Below are 26,798 nucleotides of genomic sequence, written 5' to 3'. Positions count from 1 at the left end.
AATATTCCCAAGGCCATAGAAGTTCTTCTGGAGGATAAACAATGGGCATTTTATCCTTGAGAGGCTGATAAGCCTGCCATGTTTTTGGTTGAGCAGTGAAAAACACTTTTCCAGCTTCACATGAACAAACCAGATCCCAATTATGAAAAATTCCCCGGCCTCTGAAATCTTCACTTTCTCCTGCAAGGCGCGCATTTGCTCTGAGATGTTATCCAATTTGCATCTGAGTTCAAGGGTTATCGCAGTCTGAGAATGCATCATCTCGCCCAACTCATTAATCATAACGGACAAGTGAGAGGTTGTGGTTTTGGCGACAGCCGTCTTGCCAATCTTCCGGTAGGTCAGGGCAGCACATAAGCCAATAAGTACCAGCCCTCCTACTATGAATCGAAATATGAATAAATCCTCGACGTCCTCCACAGAGAAAGGCAGAAAGCATGCGACCCCCCGCCAAGTCTCCCAGGCGTCGAGAACATAGCCCGCAGGGTAAGTTCCATCTGGGCACTCAGGGTCCCCCGGTCCTGATCTTGTTGTAAAAAAAAAAAAAAAAAAAAATGGTGTCAATAGTTTTCAGAGACCAGGTGATCCATGTTGTAACATGCCCGGCTCGTCAGCCATTCGGAAGATTCAGACGGCTTTCAGTGGCTTTTCAGTCGTGTGACTATCCGAGAAATTGTGGACAAGCTGGACATGTCAGGGCATGTCCTGTGAGGCTTCATCACGGAGGCGCTGTTGCTGCACCATCCGCTTCGTGCCGATGAATTTTGCTGCAACTCTTTTCATGGCAAAATCTTCTGTCACAGTGGAATGTGCCGAAAAAGTGCTGATGTCCACCTCTTCCGCAATTTCTCGGATAATCACACGACGGTCCCACATCACCACAGCATTCACTTTGGAAATGATCCTGTCGTTTCAGCGTGTTGATGCCGATAGGAGCGCGGCGCACTCTCCACCGTTGTGTGGATGTCTGTAAACCGGTTGTACCGCTCCTTAATCTGTGTGATGCCCAGAGGATCGTCACCGAAAGCCGTCTGAATAATCCCAGTGGTTTCCACCTGGCTGTCGCCCAGTTTGTGGCAAAAATTTGATGCAGTCGCGCTGCTCCAGTCGTTCCGCCATTTCCTTGCAAAGAAAAAACGACGAGAGACTCCACCCATCCTCACACAAAGGCTGCTTACAAGCAAATGACGCAACCGAAAGGCGTGAAAAAACTCATGCATGTGCACGAAGGTTCAAGGTTTGCTCATGCAAGCACACGTGATTCAAATCCATCAGGTTTTTGAAAAAAATAAAAAGGTCCGATACTTTTCTAACAGACCTCGTATTTGAAACTTGAAGTGGATGCGAACCCAACCCTTTTCATTTTCTGCCTTGCTTTTCTTTCCACACTGATGTTCACTTGGACTGGTCTGTTGAATAAACGATAAAATAATTGCCCCAAAAATATGAGCCCAGCAGCAACAGTGTTCAGTGATGGTACTATGTAGTCAGAACCTGCAGATGTTAGGGGAACCTATGCCCAATTTTTGTTTGTGGTTTTGTTTTTGCTTTAGAAAACTGCATTCAAATTCAAATCAAATGTATTAATTTATATAGCGCTTCAAGGCGCTTCACACAACATAAAACAAACAAAAACACTAATGATAAAACAGGGAAAACAAATGAGTCTTTAAACGTGACTTAAAAATCTCCACAGTGTCCGACTGCCGAATGTGTGCTGGGACATCGTTCCACAGAGCTGGGGCATGGTAGGAGAAAGCTCTGTGACCGGCAGACTTTTTATTCACCCTGGGAACACACAGAAGTCCTGCACCTTGAGAATGCAGGGCCCGAGCTGGTACATAGGGGCTTACCAGGTCAGCTAGATAGGGAGGTGCAAGTCCATGAACAATCTTATAAACTAATAACAGTACTTTAAAATCCGATCTTGCAGGAACAGGAAGCCAGTGAAGAGATACCAAAACGGGCATAATGTGGTCAAACTTTCTGCTTTGTGTCAAAAGTCTGGCAGCAGAATTTTGAACCAGTTGAAGACCCCTAATCCTGGACTGCGGTAAACCAGAAAATAGAGCATTACAATAGTCCAACCTAGAAGAGACAAATGCATGAATCAAAATCTCAGCATCAGCCAAAGACAGGATGAGATGAATCTTCACTATATTTCGCAAATGGAAGAAAGCAGTCCTCATAATGTCTCTAATGTGGATATCAAAGGACAACGTAGGATGAAAAATTACTCCAAGGTTCCTCACTTTATCCGTATGATGTATAACACATGGACCTAAGCTAAGTGCTAGCTGATCAAATTGATGCCGATACCTCACTGGACCAAGAACCATAACTTCAGTCTTATCAGAATTTAAAAGTAGGAAGTTACTAGACATCCAACTTCTTACTGATGCAAGGCAATCTTCCAAAGATTTTATGTGAATGAGATTACCAGCAGTTATTGGCATGTACAATTGAGTGTCATCAGCATAGCAATGAAAGGGAATCCCAAAGCGCCGCAGTATATTCCCAAGGGGTGCTACATAAAGGGGAAAAAAGCAGGGGGCCTAAAACGGATCCCTGCGGAACCCCAAACTCATGTCCCTACGATCAGAGGAGGTGCCATTACACAATACACAGTAAGAATGACTGGACAGGTATGACGTCAATCATGCAAGAGCAGTTCCAGTAATCCCAAAGTGATTCTCCAGCCTATTGAGTAAAATATGATGATCCACAGTATCAAATGCAGCACTAAGATCCAGCAGCACCAAGACTGTAGTGATAGGAGTCCATTGCTCGCAAAAGTGTTGTAAAACACAAACTGCTTGACCTCAAAGATGGTAATGATTGTTTAAAATCTTTAAGATTGGGTGTTCCTGAGAGCTTTCCAAACAGGTTTGAAAAGGCCTAAAATCGCAGCCCCCAGCCCCCTCTGTCTCATCTCGATCAGTAGAAATCTGTTTTTTTTTTGGGGGGGGGGGGTGTCTTGACCCTCTTCATAGTGGAAAAGACCCTTTTCACAGTCTGAAAAATATATCCGCACGTCTTTCATTAAAAAAAATCTCCTTTAACAGTGGAATAACCGGATAAAATGCTGAAACCAACTTCTTCTGAAACTTCTCTGTTCTCTCACGACGTCCTGGATCAATAGAGCCTGAAATGTGGAGGTTTTCAGCTTGAAACAGGCTGATGACGCCGCCTGAGAGCGCTGCACGACGTCTCGCACTGTGGGAAGTCCTTAAAGCGACAGTATCACCTCAAAATCTCTCATCAGCCGTTAAAATTTTCACTGAAAACCAGCTTAATTTTTCGAACCATGTCCACTTCGATGTGTCTCACAGGTTTAGAAAAAATTTTGATCAAAGCGCCAATCTCTCAGCAACTTCTCAGACAAAGGAATTCCGACGAGGGGCTGGACGACTCCTCCCACAAGGAGTGCTCACAGGCGAATGACGTCACCGACAGGCGTGGAAAAACTCACGCATGCGCACGAGGGTTCATGCATGTCTGACGTAAAAACATATGAATGAAATCCATATAGTTTTTGAAAAAATAAAAAGGACCTATACTTTATTGACAGACCTTGTGTGTGTATATATACACACACAAGGTGTGGGAGGAGTCGTCCAGCCCCTCGTCGGAATTCCTTTGTCTGAGAAGTTGCTGAGAGACTGGCGCTTTGTTTGATCAAAATTTTTTCTAAACCTGTGAGGCACATCGAAGTGGACACGGTTCGAAAAATTAAGCTGGTTTTTGGTGAAAATTTTGACGGCTGATGAGAGATTTTGAGGTGATACTGTCGCTTTAAGGACTTCCCATGGAGTGGGACGTCGCGCAGCGCTCTCAGGCGCCGTCGTCAGCCTGTTTCAAGCTGAAAACCTCCACATTTCAGGCTCTATTGATCCAGGACGTCGTGAGAGAACAGAGAAGTTTCAGAAGAAGTCGGTTTCAGCATTTTATCCGGATATTCCACTGTTAAAGGAGATTTTTTTTGATGAAAGACGTGCGGACGGGTCTGCGCGTTGGGATGCAGCCGCCACGGTGCGGCGGCACAGGAAAAACACCTCCGTGTTGATAACCATTTGTAAAATCCAGGCGGCTTTTGATGGCTTTCAGTGGAGTGAGTATCTGAGAAATTGTTTAACAGCTGGGCATGTTCCAACTTGTCCTTAAGGCTTCCAACAGAGGTGTTTTTCCTTTGGCGGAGCGTCGCGGCGGCTGCGAGCCGACGCTGAAATCCGTCCGCACGTCTTTCATTAAAAAAATCTCCTTTAATCGTGGAATATCCGGATAAAATGCTGAAACCGACTTCTTCTGAAACTTCTCTGTTCTCTCACGACGTCCTGGATCAATAGAGCCTGAAATGTGGAGGTTTTCACCTTGAAACAGGCTGACGACGGCGCCTGGGAGCGCTGCGCGACGTCCCGCTCCGTGGGAAGTCCTTAAAGCGACAGTATCACCTCAAAATCTCTCATCAGCCGTTAAAATTTTCACCGAAAACCAGCTGAATTTTTCAAACCGTGTCCACTTCGATGTGCCTCACAGGTTTTGAAAAAATTTTGATCAAAGCGCCAGTCTCTCAGCAACTTCTCAGACAAAGGAATTCCGACGAGGGGCTGGACGACTCCTCCCACAAGGAGTGCTCACTGGCGAATGACGTCACCGACAGGCGTGGAAAAACTCACGCATGCGCACCAGGGTTCAAGCATGTCTGACGTAAAAACATATGAATGAAATCCATATAGTTTTTGAAAAAAATAAAAAGGACCTATACTTTATTGACAGACCTCGTGTGTATATATATGTAAAACAACATGTTCATCTATTTTGGAGCTGTTCTAAACGAATGCCTTTCTGGGCAGGTGTGTTTAAGACACTTTCAAACACTTCTAGGCTACCTTTAGACCCATGCTCACCATCCTTCACTTCAGCTTATGAGATTTTTCTTGGCCTGCCACTTCGGGGCTTAACTAGTACTGTGCCTGTGGCCTTCCATTTCCTCACCATGTTCCTCACAGTGGAAACTGACAGCTGATATCTCTGAGATAGCTTTTTGTATCCTTCCCCTAATCCATGATGTTGAACAATCTTTGTTTTCCGATCATTTGAGAGTTGTTTGGAGGCTCCCATGTTGCCACTCATTAGAAGAGATGCAAAGAGGGGAAACATTTGCAAATGGCCACCTTAAATACACTTTCTCATAATTGGATTCACCTGTGTAAGGAGGTCAAGGGTTAGTGAGCTTATCAAACAAATTTTATGTTCCAGTAATTAGTGCTAAATGGATTCAAATCAATAAAATGACAAGGGTGCCCAAATTTATGCATTGCCTAATTTTACTTAAATAATTATTGCACACTTTCTGTAAATACTATAAACTTAATTTCACTTCTCAAATATCAGTGTGTTTGTCTTAATTATGATATATTTAACTGAAATGTCTGATCCAGACAACCAATGATTCATAAAGGAAAATCATGAACATTATTGGGGTGCCCAAACTTTTGCATTCAACTGTTTTGCAAAGGCGTTGTATCCGTCCATCCTCCCGTCTGTCTGTGTTCAGCATAAGTCCAGTCCTGTTACTGCCAGGGTCTTCAAATTCACATGGAACATTCTTGGGACACAAACCTTGAACAAGTTCAAAGATGGCTAACCTTGACCTATTTTAAGAGGTCAAAAGCTCACATTCTGTTTCCTATTTTTATGCTGATACAGCTGAGTTGATGTTAGCATTGCATTATGAGTATTTAAACATTTCAGTAATTTTCTCACGGGTTTCTTGACAAACTGAAGATCCTCTGCTCATCTTTGTTCATCAAAAACTCAGCTTTTCATGGTTGCTGCTTTTGTAGCAAATCATAACAGAAGGACTTCCCTTAAGTTCTTTGATCGTAAGTATGGCGTTGAGACTCGGTGTCAGTGACGGGCACTGGTTCATTCCTAACCATTTGCCTGATTTGTGGACATTATGATCACAGGACTGGACAGTTACCTGGGTGCCTACTTCTATCATTTCTCTCTCTGGATGTTTAGTAATTCTTTGCTGTACTTTGAGGTTTTGGTTTTATTGTTATGGACAGAAATGTTTCAGCTGTTGACATCACCTGTTTAAAGTAATGTTGTTATGGGTTAGGGGCCCGATGACGACTGGGAGCAGCAGTTACAAAGCACTGCTGTTCACTGATGTCATATGCTCTGATACATGATTTTTCCCTGTAATGCCGCGTTCACACCGGGCGCGACGCGAGCGACTGCAGCCACAGGTTGCCATGTAATCCCTATGTAAGGATGTGTTTTGGCGCCAAACCGCGCAGCACGACGCGATGGAGGTGAGTGAAGCGATTTTGAGCATTTTGCGCGTTTGTGGCGCGATATTGCGTCGCCTCACGTCGCGCTGCCCTCCTCCCCAAGTTCAAAAATCTTAACTTCTTCGTCTCGTCGCACCGCGATGACCAATCAGGGACTGAATATGTAGTGACGTGGAGATGTCTGGAGTTTGACTGAAGATGTGAACATGTCCTGTCTCTGGTAGCAGCCTGTGAGCAGGACTTATGTCTCTTTTGTCCTTTATTTCACAATCATGACAGAGTTTTTGGAGCGAACAGCAGCACCACAGCAGCGGGGAGCGGAGTTTCTTTTTATTTTTATTTTACGTGCGCGTGCGCGAATTGTCCTGGAGATTATTTTACTTAACTACACACCTGCATAAAGCAAATGGTGACTGGTTTCTAAACACAATTATGACAGAGTTTTTGGAGCGAACAGCAGCCCTACTTGCAGCAGCGGGAGCGGAGGTTTTTCCTTTTTTTTTTTCTTTTTACGTGCGCGCGCGAGCGAATTGTCTGTAGAGAATATTTTATTAATTAACTACACAGATGTATAATAAACAAATGGTGACTGGTTTCTAAACACAATTATGACAGTTTTTTGGGGGAAGCGCGAGCTGCAGTAAGCAGTGGAGTGTTTTTAATTGTTTACATGTGCGCGCGCGAACGGGACAGTTGATCCTCAAACTGGGTCCCGCAGAGGTGGAAGGACAACTGAAAGCGGCCGTTACCCAGACACAGCTCCTGCAGCAAATAATGATATTCTCTGTATTGGGAGCTTTTCACAACAACTCGCTCCGTGTGATCAGGTCCGTCATGTTAGCTTGACTGACAACCGGAGCCGGCGAGTGGAATGGAAGCTCCTCCTATTTGATGACGCACCGGGGCGAATTTTCGCAGCGAAAGTCCACCCAAGCAGAGCGACACACCGGGCGAAGGAGGCGCGTTCGTCGCCTGGCGACCCACGTGAATTTGTAGCGTCTGATCGCACCCGGTGTGAACGCGGCTTAAGAGAGTTAAAATTTACCCCAACAAGAGACCACGGGCCACTAAATCAGTGAAGTTTTGCATAAAGGCAAAAGGTGTGCTTTTAAAAAGGGAGGAACATCAGACCTTTTTAGCCACCAAGGACCTTAAAATAGATATTCTTTAAGCAAAACAGAGCTCATAAGACGGCTACTAATAACCTTGGGGTCAGCTTGGTCCAGCATGAAGGCCACTGTGGGCCTCCAGAATATGAAAAATAGCACAGATGTCACTTTAAATAGTTTCAACTCAGACACTGAACTGGCTAATGCTTTTAATTGTTTTTATAATCCTTTTAGCACATCTGATTTTAGCAAGGAAAATCAGGAACTTGGTCTTAAACTCTGTGACCCCCGGCATTTTTTCTTTAACCAACAGGATATTGAAAAAGCCTTCCTTAGCACAAAAGTGCACAACAGTCATGGTCCAGACAATATCTGTGGCCACTTATTCAAATCTCGTGCAAAAGAGCTGAGCCCAGTTTTATTTAACCAGTCCATGGAAACACAACATGTTCCCAAAGTGTGGACAGATGCTGTTGTGGTCCCAGTTCCTAAATCCAGTAATTCCACAACCTTGAATGATTTTAAGCCTTGAACATCAATCCTGATGAAATTCTTTGAGAAATCGGTACAGTCTGAAATGCTAAAAAGCATTATGCAGGCAGACATCTGGAGGGAAGCGGGTGTCCTGCTCGGCTTTTACTTACTGACGTCTCCTCAGCTTTTAACACAGATCAACATTGTATTTTAACCCAAAGGCTTTTAGAACATTTTAAACTAAGCGGTAATCTTGTGGGCTGGATTTCAGACTTTTTAACAAACAGGACACAAAGTCGGAGTGAACGGGTTTTTATCAAATAAGGTGTGTTCTTCTACTGGCTCACCACAAGGGGGTGTGCTCTCACCTTTATTCTTTATACCAGTATGTGTCAGCATTTTTAAAAACATTTTAAAATGCGCAGATGACAGTGATTGTCAGTCTGCTGCAGCACTGTGAGAGCAGTATTTCACATACTGTCCCACTTTCATCTGATTTGGGGATGTAGGTGGACTATGTAAATTTAATTTCATCCTGACAGAGTCATGAGTTTGTATGTTGTGTTCTGGGTGTGCAGTGATGAACTGTTTTGTGTTACAGGTAAACGAATGTCTTCAGGTGGCCCCATGCGAGGCCGGAGCTCTGCGGGCCGCTTTGCAATGCGCAGAGGAGGGCGAAACCGAGGAGCTGCGGGCCGAGGTGGACCTATGTCACGAGGTGGAACCAGAGGTTAGCATGGTTTACAGTTGGACTGAAGAGATTTCCTGTTTCACTGAATTGTAGAGCTGCAACTAATGATTATTTTCAGTATTGAGGAAACTGATTCATTTCTGGATAAATTAGTTAGTTGATTTAATACATGAAATTTCAGAAAATGGAGAAAAATGTTTTCAGTGTAAACTAAAATCCAAGATTACATTCTCAAACATCTTGTTTTGTCCACAACCCAAAGCCATTCAGTTCAAGAATGGAGAAAAACATTTAAGTAGCTGAAATCTGAGAATTTGGACTCAAAATGATCAATAGATTAACAAAATAGTTGGCAGTTAATTTAGTAATCAGCTATTTGTTGCAGCCCCACCTCACCTTCACTGTGTGCATTGACAGCGGGTTTGGCACCAAAACCTGGTTCTTGTATGACACTGGTTCCTCTCCCAGTTGTATCTGCTAGACTGAGTCAGAATGCAGATTTTAGTGCTGAGGCAGTAACATGAGCAATGAAAAGCAAAAAAAAAAAAAAAAAAAAAATGAACAAGAGCAACTGGAGATTTCTGACATCTGCCAAGGGTTGAGGACTCAGAATAAAAGCTATGCGATTCACATTGTGACCCAGACTTTACCTGGGTCACCTGGGTTACCTGGGTCCGGATTCCACAGCACAATAACCAAAAAGTTAGCTTTGATAACCATTAATCTGCTAACTGAAAAGTTAACTTTTATAAAGCTAAACTAATAAACCCCTAAAAAATTTAGCAGAAGTTACAGCTAAAAGCTAGATCGATAACTTTTGGTATCGACTCCAGTACACTGGCAGCTACTGATACTTCTGAGTAAATTCAAAGGCAGTCACAAACAACAACGAGCCAGCACTTCTATCTAAGGCAAAAGAGACCTGGTGACCAAAGAGAACGAGGGGAAAAAAGAGATCATTTATTTTCACAGCCATACAGTCTTGCAGACGTGTCACAGGAGACATGCACTGCAAGGCAGTTTTGACTTATGGTTAAACTAATAAACTAATTCCGGACAACTTATCGAAATTAACTTCACCTCTGTTGTTTTAAAAAGTAAAAATATCAGCTATATGTTTTAGTTTTAAAGTAAAGCACTAATTTTGAAGGTTTGAGCGTTTACAGACACACATGCCAAAAGGCATTATGGGAAAATGAGCTTCCTGTCATCAGTGCTTGGTCGGTTTGTTTATTTATATATATATATATATATATATATATATATATATATATACACACACACACACACACACCCTGCGAACACCCTGCGGTTTTGCAAGTTGTCCCACTTAGAAATCATGGAGGGGTCTGAAATTTTCATCTTTGGTGCATGTCCACTGTGAGAGACATAATCTAAAAGAAAAAATCCGGTAATCACAATGTATTTTTTTTATATATATATATATATATATAGTTTATTTGTATGTTACTGTTGCAAATAGGTATTTGGACACCTACCAACAAGCAAGAATTCTGTCTGTCACAGACCTGTTAATTTGTCTTTAAGAAGCCCTCTTATTCTGCACTCTTTACCTGTATTAATTGCACCTGTTTGAACTTGTTACCTGTATAAAAGACACCTGTTCACACACTCGATCAATCACACTCCAACCTGTCCACCATAGCCAAGACCAAAGAGCTGTCTAAGGACACCAGGGACAAAACTGTAGACCTGCACAAGGCTGGGATGGACTACAGGACAACAGGCAAGCAGCTTGGTAGAAGACAACAACTGTTATGATTATTTATTAGAAAGTGGAAGAAACACAAGATGACTGTCAATCTCCCTCGGTCTGGGATTCCATGCAAGATCTCACTTTGTGGGGTAAGGATGATTCTGAGAAAGCTCAGAACTACACAGGAGGACCTGGTCAGTGACCTGAAGAGAGCTGGGACCACAGTCACAAAGATTACATGATGCTGTCATGGTTTAAAATCCTGCAGGGCAGCAAGGTCCCCCTGCTCAAGCCAGCACATGTCCAGGCCCGTTTGAAGTTCACCAGTGACCATCTGGATGATCCAGAGGAGGCATGGGAGAAGGTCATGTGGTCAGATGAGACCAGAATAGAGCTTTTTGGAATCAACTCCACTTACCTACCATGTTCAGAGGATGAGAACAACCCCAAGAAAACCATCCCAACCGTGAAGCATGGGGGTGGAAACATCATAGTCTGGGGGTGCTCTTCTGCAAAGGGGACAGGACGACTGCACCGTATTAAAGGGAGGATGGATGGGGTCATGTATTGTGAGATTTTGGCAAACAACCTCCTTCCCTCAGTAAGAGCATTGAAGATGGGTTATGGCTGGGTCTTCAGCATGACACTGACCCCAAACACACAGCCAGGGCAACTGAGGAGGGGCTCCGTAAGAAGCATTTCAAGGAGTGGAGTGGCCTGGCCAGTCTGCAGACCTGAACTCAATAGAAAATCTTTGGAGGGAGCTGAAACTCCAAACCTGAAAGATCTAGAGAAGATCTGTGTGGAGGAGTGGACCAAAATCCCTGCTGCAGTGTGTGAAAAACTACAGGAAACGTTTGACCTCTGTAAATGCAAACAAAGGCGACTGTACTAAATATTAACATTGATATTCACAGGTGTTCAAATACGTATTTGCAGCAGTAACATACAAATAAATTATTAAAAAATCATACATTGTGATTTCCGGATTTTTTTTAGATTATGTCTCTCACAGTGGACATGCACCTAAGATGAAAATTTCAGACCCCTCCATGATTTCTAAGTGGGAGAACTTGCAAAATCACAGGGTGTTCAAATACTTATTTTCCTCACTGTATATTTATGTAAAAATAAACACACACATTAGTGTAACGTGTGTTGGTTTTATAAATAAATCTGTATTTGTAAATGTCATTTTTTTCCATTGTAAAAAAAAAAAAAAAAAAAAGCATTTTAAAAATTTAAAATTCTGTTTAAGTAATTCAGCACTCATAGCAAATGTGTGGCAATTGGTATTCACACTGCCATCTACCGGATGTTGCACAGTTGATGTGCTGGTGGAATTTGGGGAGAACAGTCTTGTGGCATGCTTTATTAAAGTCCCCAGCAGTGATCTTCAGGCATCCGGATGAGCCCTCTATTGTTTAGACACCATGATCTGAACCGGGCCGAATGCCGTGCTAATGTTAGCATCAGGGGGTATGTAAACAGCAGTCATAATGGCTGCCGTTAGCTCCCGTGGAAGGTTTAAGGGTCGCCACTGCACAGACATGGCCTCTAGGTCCGGTGAGCAGTGGTTGTCTTTTACTCACCTGTCCGAGCACCAGTCTTCAAACACGTCAACACAGAGTCCGCCTCCCATGCTCATACTCAAAACTTCGGCCTGGTCGTAGTGATGAATGGTGCAGCCTGCTAGCTTCACTGTGGTGTCGGGGATATGGAGGTACAGCCACGACTCTAACAATCAGCAGACAACACTCACAAATGAGTCGGTTGTAGGCAATCTGTGACTGCAGCTCATTTTTCTTGTTTGCAAGAGATCTGGCGTTAGTGTGGAAGATAAATGGTAATGGAGGTTTGTGTGGTTGGTTCCGTAGCTGGGCTAGCAGGCCCATCCATCATCCGCATTTCTGCTTCCTCTCCGACTCCTACTAGGCCCGATAACAAACCACAGGGTGCCAGGCGGCCTTACTATCTCCAGTGGAATGTTGTGGGTCAGGGAAAAGGCAGTAGTAATTTCCATTTTTGTCTGAAATCCAATGTTTATCAGGTCTTGGTGGCTATAGTTGGGGTTGCTGTGGTGTGTTTGTGGCAGGAGAGGAATAACAAGAATAAATAAACTATAAAACACAAAAAGGTGAAAAAAAAAAAAAACAGGGAGGCTCAGGCTGCTGCATCTATATGCTGCCATCTTTAAAAAAGCTTAGATTTTTGTTCAGGTGAACAACCAGATGATGTCACTGTGCTTCTCTGCACTCTGACTGGGTGTCACAGTGTGCTGCCCAGCATCCCTTGTGCAAGTCAGGGGAAGCCCCCCCATGTGATGTAATCACTATCATAGACCGTAGAGGTTGCTGCTGAAAGCAGTTCAGGGCCATCTGTTCTTGTCAGATTTTTCCCTTCAAGAATTTTTTTTTCTAGACAGTGAATTTTGTTCATATTGTCAGTCATAATATGAATCCCCTATTTAAAGGCTAATAAATAAAAGCATAGTGGTCCCAAAGACAATTCTTTGACATAACTCTTAAAAATTTGAAAGGCTGTATACCTTTAAATCTAGGGGTCGTCCTGGATCAGTGGTGGAGATGTTTGTCTTCTGCTATGAACCTGAGAGCTGTGTTGTCTGGAGCTCTTGTACTCCTGGTAGGGTCTCCCATGGCAAATTGGTATCAGGCAAGAGGCAGGCTAAGAAGACACCATGACAGAACGAGGAAAAGGAAATGTGACCCAGCCTGGATTAAGCCCGGGGCCCCAGTCTGGAGCCAGGCCTGGATGTAATCTGGAGTCTGGCCTGGATGTAAGGCTCATCAGTGAGCGCCTGGTAGCTGGGCTTGCCACGGAGTCCAGTCGGGCACAGCCCGAAAAGGCAACGTGGACCTTTCATCTCCACCCTGTGGGCTCACCTCCAGCAGGCAGAACCGCTGGTGTTGGGTGCACTGGCCCGTGGGTGGCAGTGAAAGTCGAGGGCCTGGGCGGACCAGACTCGGGCGGCAGGGGCTAGCTCTGGGGCTGTGGAACGTCACCTCACTGTGTGGGAGGTGGAGCGATATCAGTTAGATCTGGTGGGCCTCGCCTCCACACACAGCCTCGGCTCTGGAACCACTCTGACTGTTGTTTGTGCATATGCACTGAACAGCAGTTTGGAGTATTCGGCCTTCTTCGAGTCCCTGAAAGGAGTCCTGTATGGGACTCCAGTGAGGGACTCCATTGTTTTGCTGGGGTATTTCAGTGCACACATGGGCAATGACAGAGTAAAAATATCATATCATAATATACTTGGGGAGGCGTGATTGGGAGGAATGGCCTCCCTGATCTTAACCCAAGTGGTTGCTTGTTATTGGACCTCTGTGCTAGTTATGGACTGTCCATAATGAACACCATGTTAGGACATAAGGGCTCATAAGCGTACATGGTACCAGAGCACCCCAGGCCGAAGATCGATTTTATGATCATATCATCTCATCTGAGGCCGCATGTTCTGGACACTCAGGTGAAGAGAGGGGCAGAGCTGTCAACTGATCACCATCTGGTGGTGAGTTGGATCAAAGGGTGGGGGAGGACTTTAGATAGACCTGGTAAGCCCAAACGGATAGCGCGGGTGAACTGGGAACATCTGGAGGAGCCCACTGTCCGACAGATCTTCAACTCACACCTCTGGCAGAGTTTCTCTAGCATCTCTGTGGAAGTTGGGGCCATTGAACCAGAATGGGCAAGGTTCAAAGCTTCAGTTGCTGAAGCTGCAGCAGGGACCTGTGGCCTGAAGGTCTTAGGTGCCCCAAGGGTCGGCAACCCTCGAACACTGTGGTGAACACTGGTGGTGAACACTGGTGGTCAGGGAACCTGTCCGAATGAAGGAGAGTCCTTCTGGGATATGTTATCTCGGAGGAGTCTGGAGGCAGTTGCAAGGTTCCGACAGGCCTGAAGGGCGACAGCCTCTGCTGTGGAGGAGGCAAAGCAGCGGGTGTGGGAGGAGTTTGGCTCAACCATGGAGAAGGACTTTCGGTTGGAACCAAGCTGCTTCTGGCAGAACGTGAGGCACCTCAGGAAGGGAAAACGGGGAACCATCCAAGCTTTCAACAGTAAGGATGGGACTCTGTTGAGCTCAACTAAGGATGTAATCCAGTGCTGGAAGGAACACTTTGAGGAACTCCTGCATCAGACCGCAGCACCCGCTATAGTAGGGCAGAGCTGGAAGCTGATAGAGGATTTTCATCAATTTCCCTGGTGGAAGTCACTGAGGTAGTCATACAACTCTGCAGTGGCAAGGCCCCGGGGGTTGATGAGATCTGTCCAGAAATGCTGAAGGCTCTGGGTGTAGAGGGACTATCATGGATGAGATGTCTCTTCAACATTGCGTTGCACTCTGGGACAGTGCCTACGGAGCGGTGGTCCCCATATTTAAAAAGGGTGACCAGAGAGTGTGTGCCAACTACAGGAGCATCACACTACTCAGCCTCCCTGGTTTGGCCGATATCCTGGTTGTGGAACAACCGACCAGCTCTTCACTCTCACAAGGATACTGGAGGGGGCCTGGGAGTATGCCCATCCAGTCTACATGTGTTTTGTAGATTTGGAGAAGGCGTATGATCGGGTACCCTGGGAGATACTGTGGGGCGATTCCATATGACATTCAGAGATACATTTTCCAGCCTGGTCAGACAGTGTTAGAGCAAGTACCTACATTTGGGTGCAGATAGGTTGTGATACCACTGGGCAGTATTGCCTTGTGCATACTTTTGTTCAGAAAAAAAATCAAACATGTCGTACAGGACACAGAAAATTGGTAAAATTCTTTCCAGTAAATTCAGCAAAAAGTCTGAGTTGAATGGAGACGGATTCATGTAACCATGCTGGAAATGTTCCCTAGAGCAGTGTTTTTCAACCTTTTTTGAGTCGCGGCACCCTTTTTATATTTACAAAATCCTGCGGCACACCACCAACTAAAATAATATTATAATGCTATTACCTCTGGTTTTGCGCAAAACCCAATTATCGCAATAGAAAATCGATACAGAAAACATCGCATTTCGAAAATCCTCAAGCATTTTGCGCTCTGATCTCAAGTAGGGCTGTCACGATTAGAAATTTCTGGAGACGATTAATTGTCAGACAAATAATTGCGATTGACGAATATATTGTCTTTTTTTTTTTCTTTTTTTCCCCTTCTTTATATTCTACTATTGTAGTATAATTACACAACTCTGGAAGAACGTTTGGCTTCTGTGAGTGGAGAAACTGGGAATGGTACAACATTTTTATTTTTATCTTCATTTTACATACAGTCCCAACTTTTTCTGATTTGTGGTTGTTTCTGTTGCATTTCTGAAATTGTTTCTCCTCATCAGTCACGTTTTGTGCTTAAACAGTACATTAAGCTCAAGACTGAACAAATAAATACCTTTGGAAAATAACAGCTGTTAAAGTTCAGAGTTCTCACCTTCTTTTTGTGATCTGTGCGTCTGAACATTTTTTTTTGTGTATCTCAGTTCATTCATATATTCTCATTTTTTAAATATGTTTTTAAAGATATTTGACCGTTTATTTCATCTCATGATCTCATAAATTCAGCATGCGACGCGCACATGGTGTGAACAGGACGGTAACGGCAGAATCACACCTTTAGAGAAAGTTCAGAGAGAAGTAAAAGCTTCACGTTTTCGTTTTAACATGTTCACTCCATTTAAAATCCTCTCTCTGCTCCGCGCTCGCTGCGCACTGAACGTGTCGCGCCTGCATTCAGGAATCTCCCTGACCCACCCCCTCCCTCGCAGTCTGCAGCCTGTTAACTCCGCGCGCGTGCACACACAGGCACAGACACACACACCGACAGCTCCGCATTTTAGACGGCTTTTGAAGGAGACGGCACTGTTTTAATCGGCCGTCAGCCTCCTTGTTATTGTCCCGCCTTAAGACGAGAGCGAGGCTGCAGCACAATGACGTCAGATTCTGAGTCGTTTTATGCTTTGTGGATAAAATAAATAATTCACGGTAATCGCGAATATGAAAAATAATCGAATATGAAAAATACCCACGGCACCCCTGACGATCGATCACAGCACCCTAGGGTGCCGCGGCACCCCGATTGAGAATCACTGCCCTAGAGTCTGAAAAGAAGCCAAATGAAACCTTTTCTCATATAAGACTATTTTTTATTAAATGCATCAATTCATCAATTTTATTTATATAGGGCCAAATCACAACAAACAGTTGCCCCAAGGCGCTTTATATTGTAAGGCAAGGCCGTACAATAATTACGTAAAAACCCCAACGGTCAAAACGACCCCCTGTGAGCAAGCACTTGGTGACAGTGGGAAGGACGAGCTCCCTTTTAACAGGAAGAAACCTCCAGCAGAACCAGGCTCAGGGAGGGGCAGTCTTCTGCTGGGACTGGTTGGGGCTGAGGGAGAGAACCAAGAAAAAGACATGCTGTGGAGGGGAGCAGAGATCAATCACTAATGATTAAATGCAGAGTGGTGCATACAGAGCAAAAAGAGAAAGAAACACTCAGTGCATCATGGGAACCCCCCAGCAGTCTAAGTCTATAGCAGCATAACTAAGGGATGGTTCAGGGTCACCTGATCCAGCCCTAACTATAAGCTTTAGCAAAAAGGAAAGTTTTAAGCCTAATCTTAAAAGTAGAGAGGGTGTCTGTCTCCCTGATCCGAATTGGGAGCTGGTTCCACAGGAGAGGAGACTGAAAGCTGAAGGCTCTGCCTCCCATTCTACTCTTACAAACCCTAGGAACTACAAGTAAGCCTGCAGTCTGAGAGCGAAGCGTTCTATTGGGGTGATATGGTACTATGAGGTCCCTAAGATAAGATGGGACCTGATTATTCAAAACCTTATAAGTAAGAAGAAGAATTTTAAATTCTATTCTAGAATTAACAGGAAGCCAATGAAGAGAGGCCAATATGGGTGAGATAGGCTCTCTCTTTCTAGTCCCCGTTAGTACTCTAGCTGCAGCATTTTGAATTAACTGAAGGCTTTTCAGGGAACTTTTAGGACAACCTGATAATAATGAATTACAATAGTCCAGCCTAGAGGAATAATGATGAATTAGTTTTTCAGCATCACTCTGAGACAAGACCTTTCTAATTTTAGAGATATTGCGTAAATGCAAAAAAGCAGTCCTACATATTTGTTTAATATGTGCTTTGAATGACATATCCTGATCAAAATGACTCCAAGATTTCTCACAGTATTACTAGAGGTCAGGGTAATGCCATCCAGAGTAAGGATCTGGTTAGACACCATGTTTCTAAGATTTGTGGGGCCAAGTACAATAACTTCAGTTTTATCTGAGTTTAAAAGCAGGAAATTAGAGGTCATCCATGTCTTTATGTCTGTAAGACAATCCTGCAGTTTAGCTAATTGGTGTGTGTCCTCTGGCTTCATGGATAGATAAAGCTGGGTATCATCTGCGTAACAATGAAAATTTAAGCAATGCCGTCTAATAATACTGCCTAAGGGAAACATGTATAAAGTGAATAAAATTGGTCCTAGCACAGAACCTTGTGGAACTCCATAATTAACCTTAGTCTGTGAAGAAGATTCCCCATTTACATGAACAAATTGTAATCTATTAGATAAATATGATTCAAACCACCGCAGTGCAGTGCCTTTAATACCTATGGCATGCTCTAATCTCTGTAATAAAATTTTATGGTCAACAGTATCAAAAGCAGCACTGAGGTCTAACAGAACAAACACAGAGATGAGTCCACTGTCCGAGGCCATAAGAAGATCATTTGTAACCTTCACTAATGCTGTTTATCCAAAACAATTCTATAATCTGTCATTTCAGTTAAGGTTCTTGCAGCATATGCTGTAGAATATCTAAATGACTGATTTTGTGCTTAACAAATTATCTTATTACCCATGTGTGAAAACTGAGGTTGTATGTCATACAGGACAAACGACTTAACATGTACGAGGTCTGTTAGAAAAGTAACGGACATTTTTATTTTATGCAAAAACTATATGGATTTGATTCATATGTTTTTACGTCAGCCAAGCTTGAACCTTCGTGCGCATGCGTGAGTTTTTTCACGCCTGTCGGTTGCGTCATTCGCCTTTGGGCAGGCTTTGAGTGAGCACTGCTCCACCCCTCTTGTTTTTTCATTGCGAGGAAATGGTGGAATGATTTGGGCTTTTTTTCCATCAGAATTTTTTCAGAAACTGTTAGAGACAGGCAGCTGGAAACCATTCGAAAAATTTATCTGGCTTTCGGTGAAAATTTTACGTCCTTCACAGAGAATGAGTGTTACTACAGCTTTAAGGACTGTCCACAATGGCGCACAGCTCGCCGCGCTCCGAGCCGCCATCGAGAGGCAGAAACCACCACATCATTTCTAAACGGATGGCTGTGTGGATGTGGGACTGTCGTGTGCAATTTCTCTGGTTATCACAAGAGCTGGACATCAGCCATTTTCCAGCAGATTTCACTTTTAACAAGAGATTTTGTCATGGAAGCCGCGCGGAGGCTTCGCGCGTCACGACGGATTCGCTGATGACAAAGGAACACCTCCATTTCGGAGTGTCAGAGGACAAGTTGGGACATGTCCAGCTCTCCACAATTTCGCTTATACTCACTCGACTGGTAAGCCACTGAAAGCCGAGATAGGCATGTCCCAAGTTGTCCTCTAACACTCCGAAACGGAGGTGTTCCTTTGTCTCACTTCATCAGCGAATCGGTCGTGAAAAAACTCACGCATGTGCACGAAGGTTCAAGCTTGGCTGAAGTAAAAACATATGAATCAAATCCATATATTTTTTGCATAAAATAAAAAGGTCCGTTACTTTTCTAACAGACCTCGTATATTACAAGGCTACAAATACCTCAATCCTAGCAGGTTTTCAAGCAATGTACATTTTTAATACAATGGTCTTGAACCAAGAATAGAAAGTAGTTTGTTTTTTGGTAAGAAGACAGATAATTATAACTTGATTTCTTAGACAAAATCTGAACATGAGAACAAACAAGATTTTAAAAAATCTATGAAAAACTCAACTTTCATTGTCTACCAGTATTATGGTATGTCAAAGGCACACATAAGCCGCTTTCACACCGGGGCTGCTTCGAGTTGCTTCATGTAGTGTCATGACGACGCAGGAATGTCTGTGTCAGGTGCGTGCAGCAGCGGGGCAGAGAGGAGGTGAGGACGCAGCCTGCAGGTTCTCTGCACAGAGGAATCAGAGTGCACAGTTTGGCTGCAGACAGACTGTGCACTCTGATTTCTAGCTTATTTTTGTTCATAGTGCTGAGCTGCAGGTCTGCACTCTGACTTCTGTTATAGTTATCTTTCTTCCTGCGACCGTGAGCTATGTGCATGCGCGCGCCAACGAACAGTCCATGTGTAAATGTGGAGATGTCTGGAGTTATACTTGTTGTGGACATGTCTTCTGGCAATCAGTCTGTGAGCAGGTCCTTTTTTGTCCTTTATTTAACACAATTATGAAAGAGTTTGAGGGGAGAGCGAGGAGCTGCAGCAGCCAGCCAGTTTTTTTGTTTATTGTTCACATGTGCGTGCAAACGAACCGTCTGTGAGTGGACTGCAGATGTCTGGACTTTTTACTGGATGTGGACATGCCCTGTATCTGGCAGTCAGTCTGTGAGCAGGACTTTTATGGTCTTTATTTAAACACAGTTGTGTGAGGAGCTGCAGCAGCTGTCAGGCTGCAATCAGCATTTTTTTTCTGCTCTTTTTGAGCGTGTAGTTTCACTGCATTGTGTACACGGTATAAAAACAATCCTGCCTGATTTATACTTTATGATTCCTGCTGTGTTCCATTGTTCACAAATTGGCTTCAGGTAATGTTGTATTGTGAGGGTGTGGCTTCCAGTCATGTTGAGTACCGTCGCGTTGCTCTGACTTGCGCTAAAACCACTTAATTTCTGCGTCCTTTGCTTGACGCAGAAAAATATTAAACATGTTTAACTTTTGGCTTCCAATTCACTTCACCCTTTGCGTCCCTTGTACTCTTCTGGCGTTGAGCTACATCGGCTCGGCACTGGGTTGCTTCCACGTGGCGTACTCATGATGCCGCACGATGCATCTCCAAGTGGGCCCGTGTGAAAGGGGCTATAGGCCAGGGGTGCACATAACTGATACTCATGCTCATGTGTGCTAAAAAAAAAATCATTGATGCACAGCAGACAGAGGGAAACCCTTTTCCTACAGTCTGTCATTGCTTTCCTCCTATGGAGTGCTTCCCTTGTGTTTTCTGCTGCACATCTTTTATTTTTAGCATGTACAAGCACCTTCAGTACCAGTTATGTGTGTGCCTGGCTATAGGCCTACCTTGCTTGGCCTACTCATCACCCGTGGTTATCTGTTAGCTTTTGCAAGTGTATTTGAATTGATGAGAAACTGCTTCTGCAAAGACTTGAAAATCCATGACTCAGTGTGATGTGTCGTATGGGGCATCTTTTAAAAGCCAATTATACAATAACTAATTAAAATAATTAACTAAACTACGTCAAATGAATAGTTTTGGCCAAAGTTAGAGAATCTGTAGTTGTAAGCTTTGGTCTTGAAAAAATGAGATGTGGGGAATTTTTTTTTCATTTCTGTATCTCATACGGGACATGACCCTAAACCCCCCATCGAATATAACAATTTCTGCCAAATGCAGTGAAGTCACATGATAAGGGGGTGGGGTGGATATAGCCAGTTCCCTCCCCTATTGACTAATGACTATGAAAAAGCTGCAGCAATTAACTGTTAAAAAAATGTGGGACAAAAAGTTCCAATCTTATTTTTCAGAATTTGAGAAAAATTCTAAATTCTGTGATTTTTGCCCCAAAATAACCAATTCCTGGTGACTGGCAGGAAAAAAATCTATTTGGTCTTTGAAGCTTAAGTATTTAAGCACACAATGCATCAGTCATCTGTATTTTTAAATTACCATTTTTTTCTTTTTACCTTCTCATGTGGAATCATCCTGTGGGAGGTGCTGCGGGAGTATGGAGTGAGGGGGTCCCTTCTCAGGCCATCCAATCTCTGTACTCACAAAGCGAGAGCTGTGTTCAGGTGCTTGGCAGTAAGATTTGTTCCCGGTGGGGGTTGGCATCCGCCGGGGCTGCAACTTGTCACCAATCCTGTTTGTGATGTTTATGGACAGGATATGAGGTGTAGTCAGGGGGAGGAGGGTGTCGCGGCTCGTCTTTTGGTCTTCTCAGGATGTCGTCTTTTAGATAACACAAACTAATTGCAAGTGATATGCTAGAAAAAGGACACAACACTTTAGAATAATTCAGCCTTAAGCAAGATAAAATGCACAGAGTTTTTAAGTTTATTTAAGCCTTCGACACAAAGCTTAGACAAACTGAGTCCTCTAGAGAGACTGAATATGACAACCGCGCTCATCTATTTATTGGAGACCCGCGGGCATCGCTCCTCCTTCAACTTTTTATTTATTTCATTCCTAAGACATGGTTTCTATTGGAAGCGTCCTCTAGTGAACCCTAAGCAGGTGTTAGGCCATGTATTTTCAATGTGACAAACGCTCCCATTAAAACGTGAAGGATTTTACAACTGATTTTTTTAAAAGACCTTCAGCCACAGGTGCAGCTGGCCTGAGGCCACCCTCCGCACGTGGCCTCAGCCACACGTGCAGCTGGCCTGAGGCCCCTGCACGTGGGCCTGCGGGAAAGCACCTAAAAGGCCTTGGAAAGCCCCTGACAGACTGAATGACTAATAGAGCCCTTTTTTTGGGTTGAACACCTGCTAGTTCAACCAGAGGACATACAGTTCGGATCAGGACACTTGATTAGTTCATCACAGTTCAAATATGGACCTAAAAAATTCTTCTACAGTCCCTCCTCTGGGACTCGAAAGAGTCCCATTACATCAACTATACTCTTGGGTTGTTTACTGACAAGACATCCTCATTTGTGCATTGCAATAAAAAGAAAACACATCACTCGACTTACTGATAACTCTGGTGCGGATATGAATATCAGTGATACTTCACACGGTAAATATATTGCAGTGCAGGTGAACCTAATACTAAGGCACAAGGTGAGCAATTAGCCGGATTATATCAACGCAAGGTGACATTCAAACAATGAGTTTTGGTGTAATCAAGGCACTTAAAATGGCCACATAAAACAAGTTACAGCAACTTCTTAATCATGGCAAAGTAAAGGCTTTACATTGACATCAGTGCAACCAATCATCTTCTGGCATCTATTGACTCACTCAAACCAGAGGCTCCAACCCTTATACTTGGTCTACATATTATTTTGTTTAAAGCGTCACACATTTATTATTTAAATGCATCAAATAACCCCTACGTTACCACTATTTAGTCAACCAATCAAGAAACTATTCTAAGGTTAGCGCAGCTATGTCTAGTTAAATGATAAACACAATAATGGTTCCCTTCATGTCCGTCCTTAAGTCATTTGCCTTAGTCAATCATATAATGGTTTTCATTATAGGCCATTTCTCAACATTCTCCACTTTGTTTTTCTTCTTTTTCAGCTTGTTTTCTAATGCCCTTTTGGCCGACGCCAAATTTAGGCGATGCATGTCTCTTGAGGCATGCTATAATTTAAGAAAAGGGGTCCCTATGGTGCATCTTTACTACTAAATCTACAAACACGCCGTGTAAGGGTCCCCTTTTATAACTTTGCAATGTGATATATCTGTGTATGCATTTAGCTTTATCTGTGTTACGCAGATGATGGTAAGGACAAGACATTTACCCAACCTTCGTTACTAACATATATCCTTCTTTGTTTTATTTACACTCAGATTTCTGAAACCAGTCCGCAATTCAAACTCAAGAACCAAGATCATAGTCCGTGTTCAGTGCCATTAACGTCAGTCCGCGCTCCTCAGCATTTACTCAGCATCTGAAGTTTTGGGAGAAGTTGGGGAACATGGGGAGGTTGGCCTTTCAGGGTAGTGGGGGGAGGATCAGGAATTCTGGCTTTCAGACAGTCGTGCAGTTCTCTGATGGATCTTTCCAGCTCCTTGTGCTGCTTGGCCAGGTTGTACAGGGCCCCCAGAGAATTCTTGCCACATTCAGGGTGGTGGTGGCCAGCCCTAGCTGTTCCCTTTCCATATGCTCCATCATGCAGGCTAGCATGTCCATACTAGACTGAAGACCACACAGTTGAGTATGGAGGCCCTCCTGAGCACAAGAGATGTGGCATTGTCACGTGTATCCTGAACAGGTATGCAGCTGTCTGACTTAGTTGTGGCATGATTTCCTCAAATAGCTCATGGGGAATGTGATTTGTGAGGGACAGGAGCTGCTCCAAGGTTTTTGGAACAGACTCTTGTGGAAGACGAAGCTCTCGAACCAAGATTGCCAGGGCCTGTGGGGTGACCATGACCAGATTAAGGTTGTGCAGTCCAGGGGACAGGAAGTACAAGGGGGAAGGCATTTCGTGTGTGGGGGGAGTATTGTTGATGTCGCACAGGCAAGTGGTTGGGACACTCTGGGCATTTAGTAGCCTGTACAAAGCTCCCCTCTGTCCTGGTGGGTGAGTTCGACTAAGGTCCACCCCTGCTGATCCTCCTCCAGAGGTACTTGGCTGATCAGAATATCTCTCCTGCCTTGGGGGTGGAAAGCTGGGGACAGGGCCTAGCAGTGAATTGGGTCTAGGATGCACTCGGGCGGTTGCTGCATATGGCCGACCTTGGCTGCCTCCCCTGGAGGGTATCGTTGCCACTGGCACATGTGACTGTCTCCATGGCATCTGCGGAAGGGGTGTGTTCCTGAGTCCAAAGGGTCCTTCAGGTGATGGTGGAGTCCTCGGGCCGACTCTTGCTGCAGGCAGATTCTGTGACAGCTAGTCATCGCTAGGTGCTGGAACGATGAAGATCCTTCTGTTGCCAACTGGTTTAGCTGCTGGATGGAAGGCGGCGGTGGCGACCAATCATGTCTCGACCATCCACTCCTGTATATCCTCTTCTCCAAACAGTTCTGAGAGTCCAATCAGACTTGATAGAGGCAGATCAGGCATAGGTCCCGGATCAGGGGAGTCCTGGTCTCTCAGCCATACTCCTGTGTCCTAGTAATATACATATACGTTCATTATTACAGCTCCATGTCATCTTTCAGATATTGTCTATCCTATCCCTCATTTTTGTGGGTGCATGTGTGTGAATGTAAATGTGCGTGCATGTCTTCTTCCTCGTCTACATATCACCAAGCACGGTCCATCCCAGTCCTCCCTATCTGGGTGTACGCCACAATATTAGGGAGCTGGGGGCTGTCGGGGAGGATAATTGGGTATTTCATCCATTTCCATATATTCTGGTTCTCTGTCTGTTTCGTTTGTGCTTTCTTCTAGGGCTCGGATGGCTAGCAGTGGGAGCTGTCCTACTGTGGATGAAATCAATTTATTGACCAGAAATTTTATCAAGGGAATACCACAACATATTACCACAAGACCGCCACCCCTGTTAGTGCCAAGATTACACCTATCTGGTATAACCAGTCTTTCCATGATATCCACCTCTCCTCAGAGTCCCAAACAGTGAAAACAGTGGGCCAATATTCATTCCATTCCCTACAATGTATCCAGAATCGTCAGTTTCATTTCTCCCTCCTATGGAGTTACGTAACAGTTCCTGTTGCATCTCTTCAAGTGTGATTAAGAGCTCTGTCAAATTTCCGTCTTCCCCTGTACGCATGGGAATAGCTGTGCAACATTCGGTGGCTTTGATCATAATACAACTCCTTGTTCAATCAGCCTCATCATCTCGATAGCTAATCTATTGCATTGTCATTAGCGAGGTGGCGTGCAGTTGTTCGGTTAAGGCTCCTACAGCTGCCAATGTCCAATTCAAATATCTTTGTTGATTATACCACAAGTAATTAATCCACTGCACCTCCTGGAACCTAGAACGGATTTTTGGAGTAACCCGAACAGAGCCAATGCCCATCCCCATTTATCCGCATCTTCATCTGCTTTAACTCTGCTACTGTCTATGGCTTCTAACTGTCGGGGTATCCCTTCTGGTATGCCCGTTCTTACTGTGATGTTGTAGTCTGTTTTAAAACGTCATTATTCCTCTTTTCTACGAAGTTTCTGTGGCATGGGTTGTATTGAATTCGGCATTTCAATTACTGTTATTGCTCCTGTGAGCATCACAGGAGCACAAAGGCCTTTCCAATCGGGGACAGCGATGACAGGAGTTTCCTTTTTTGTCGCATATCCAAAAGATGGTCAGCTAAGGGTACCGTTCCCTTAGCTAAATTTGGAGTAGATACCCATGAAGCATGGGTGAGATTCAGTCCATTACAGACCCCCCTGTGGCCGGTACTATTTGTTCACACTGTATGCCTGCTGCTGGCAGGGTGTGACAGACGGTAATGTTCCATGCTGTTTTGGCCGGTTGTATTCTTGCTGCTTTTGCATACACTGTATGTGGTGTTTTGGCTGGGTCGTCCCTACCTGCCAATCGCTTATGTATTGTGCTACTAAGCCTTTAGCTGTACAGAATGGGTGTATCATCCCTTTCTCTATTTTAATCATAGGTGGAACGGTTTCCTTCTGTACTTAGGGCACTGGACAAAGTTTACTGTCGCAGCATATTTTTCATCACCTACTGCCATTTTCATAACACATTGTGTATAGCATTCTGCTTGGTCTGAGTTATGTTGGGGACTCCTATAACAGTTGTTGATATCAGGTAGGGGTTTAGCCTGAGGTATTACACCTTTCCGGTGACAGGCTATGCAAGGCTTTTCACTGATCTGCCTAGCCGAAAATTTCAAACCATTGGTAAAATAAATTGGTCTTCAACCCTTGTGTTGCGGGCTAGGTCTGTACTGGGATCCCATCTCCCTAAGTGACTGCTTGGTTTCTAGGCTTCTAATTGTCCTCTTTTTCCTTGGTTGATTTTACCCATTTTGTGGCTTCATGTACTGTAACAGTTATGTCTTGCTTGGTTTCCCTGCATCCTCCTTTATCACAAATTACCTCTATGTTGAGTGTTCCCTCCTCTTCACATTTGATGCTAATGGCTTCGCCTAATATGTAATCCCCCAGCTTTCCCTGTATTCCTATGTTCTTGTAGGCTTTTGATTTAATGTATACCAAATTATATGTTTTTCCTTTTGTTAGAATGCCCTTGTTGTAGCTGCTATTGCGGCCATGGCCACGGCACAGTCCGTTGTATGTTGTGGATGTCTATTTTCTCCCATACTGACCACCAGTAGTATTGTCAATCCTTGAATAATTCCTTAATCATTGCTCTGATGACTGTTGAGATGTGCTACTAGATGTGCTACTAATGAGCCGTCACTAGATGAGCTGTCACTAGGGATGTGTGGTGTATCTGTGCTTTGTCTGGGTTGTACTCCCTGCGGTTCTTCTGTCGGTAAATCTACTGAGTTGCTGTCCGAGTCTGATGTCTCCTGTGGCCTGTCTATCTGTCGGTCTGTATTTCTGTCTGTCTGTTGGCCTGCGTCTCCAGTTGTTTCTGAGTCTGCATCTGAGTCTGTCGCTGCTCTATCTGGCAGGGATCCACTACTCTCTG

The 26,798-nt window shown here is 44.1% G+C and overlaps 1 protein-coding gene across 1 annotated transcript in view; it reads left to right on the top strand.

Moving 5' to 3' along the window:
• Nucleotides 1-26,798, top strand: part of chtopa (chromatin target of PRMT1a) — a 97,088-nt gene that overhangs the window by 58,915 nt on the left and 11,375 nt on the right. The window contains exon 5 of the mRNA XM_034165432.1: nt 8,487-8,615. Within this exon, the coding sequence (XP_034021323.1) occupies nt 8,487-8,615 (129 nt within the window). The remainder of the gene's footprint in view (nt 1-8,486; nt 8,616-26,798) is intronic.

The sequence above is a fragment of the Thalassophryne amazonica genome, unplaced genomic scaffold (assembly GCF_902500255.1).
Source record: "Thalassophryne amazonica unplaced genomic scaffold, fThaAma1.1, whole genome shotgun sequence".
Taxonomy (NCBI): Eukaryota; Metazoa; Chordata; class Actinopteri; order Batrachoidiformes; family Batrachoididae; genus Thalassophryne; species Thalassophryne amazonica.
This window is presented reverse-complemented; position numbering and strand designations above follow the sequence as displayed.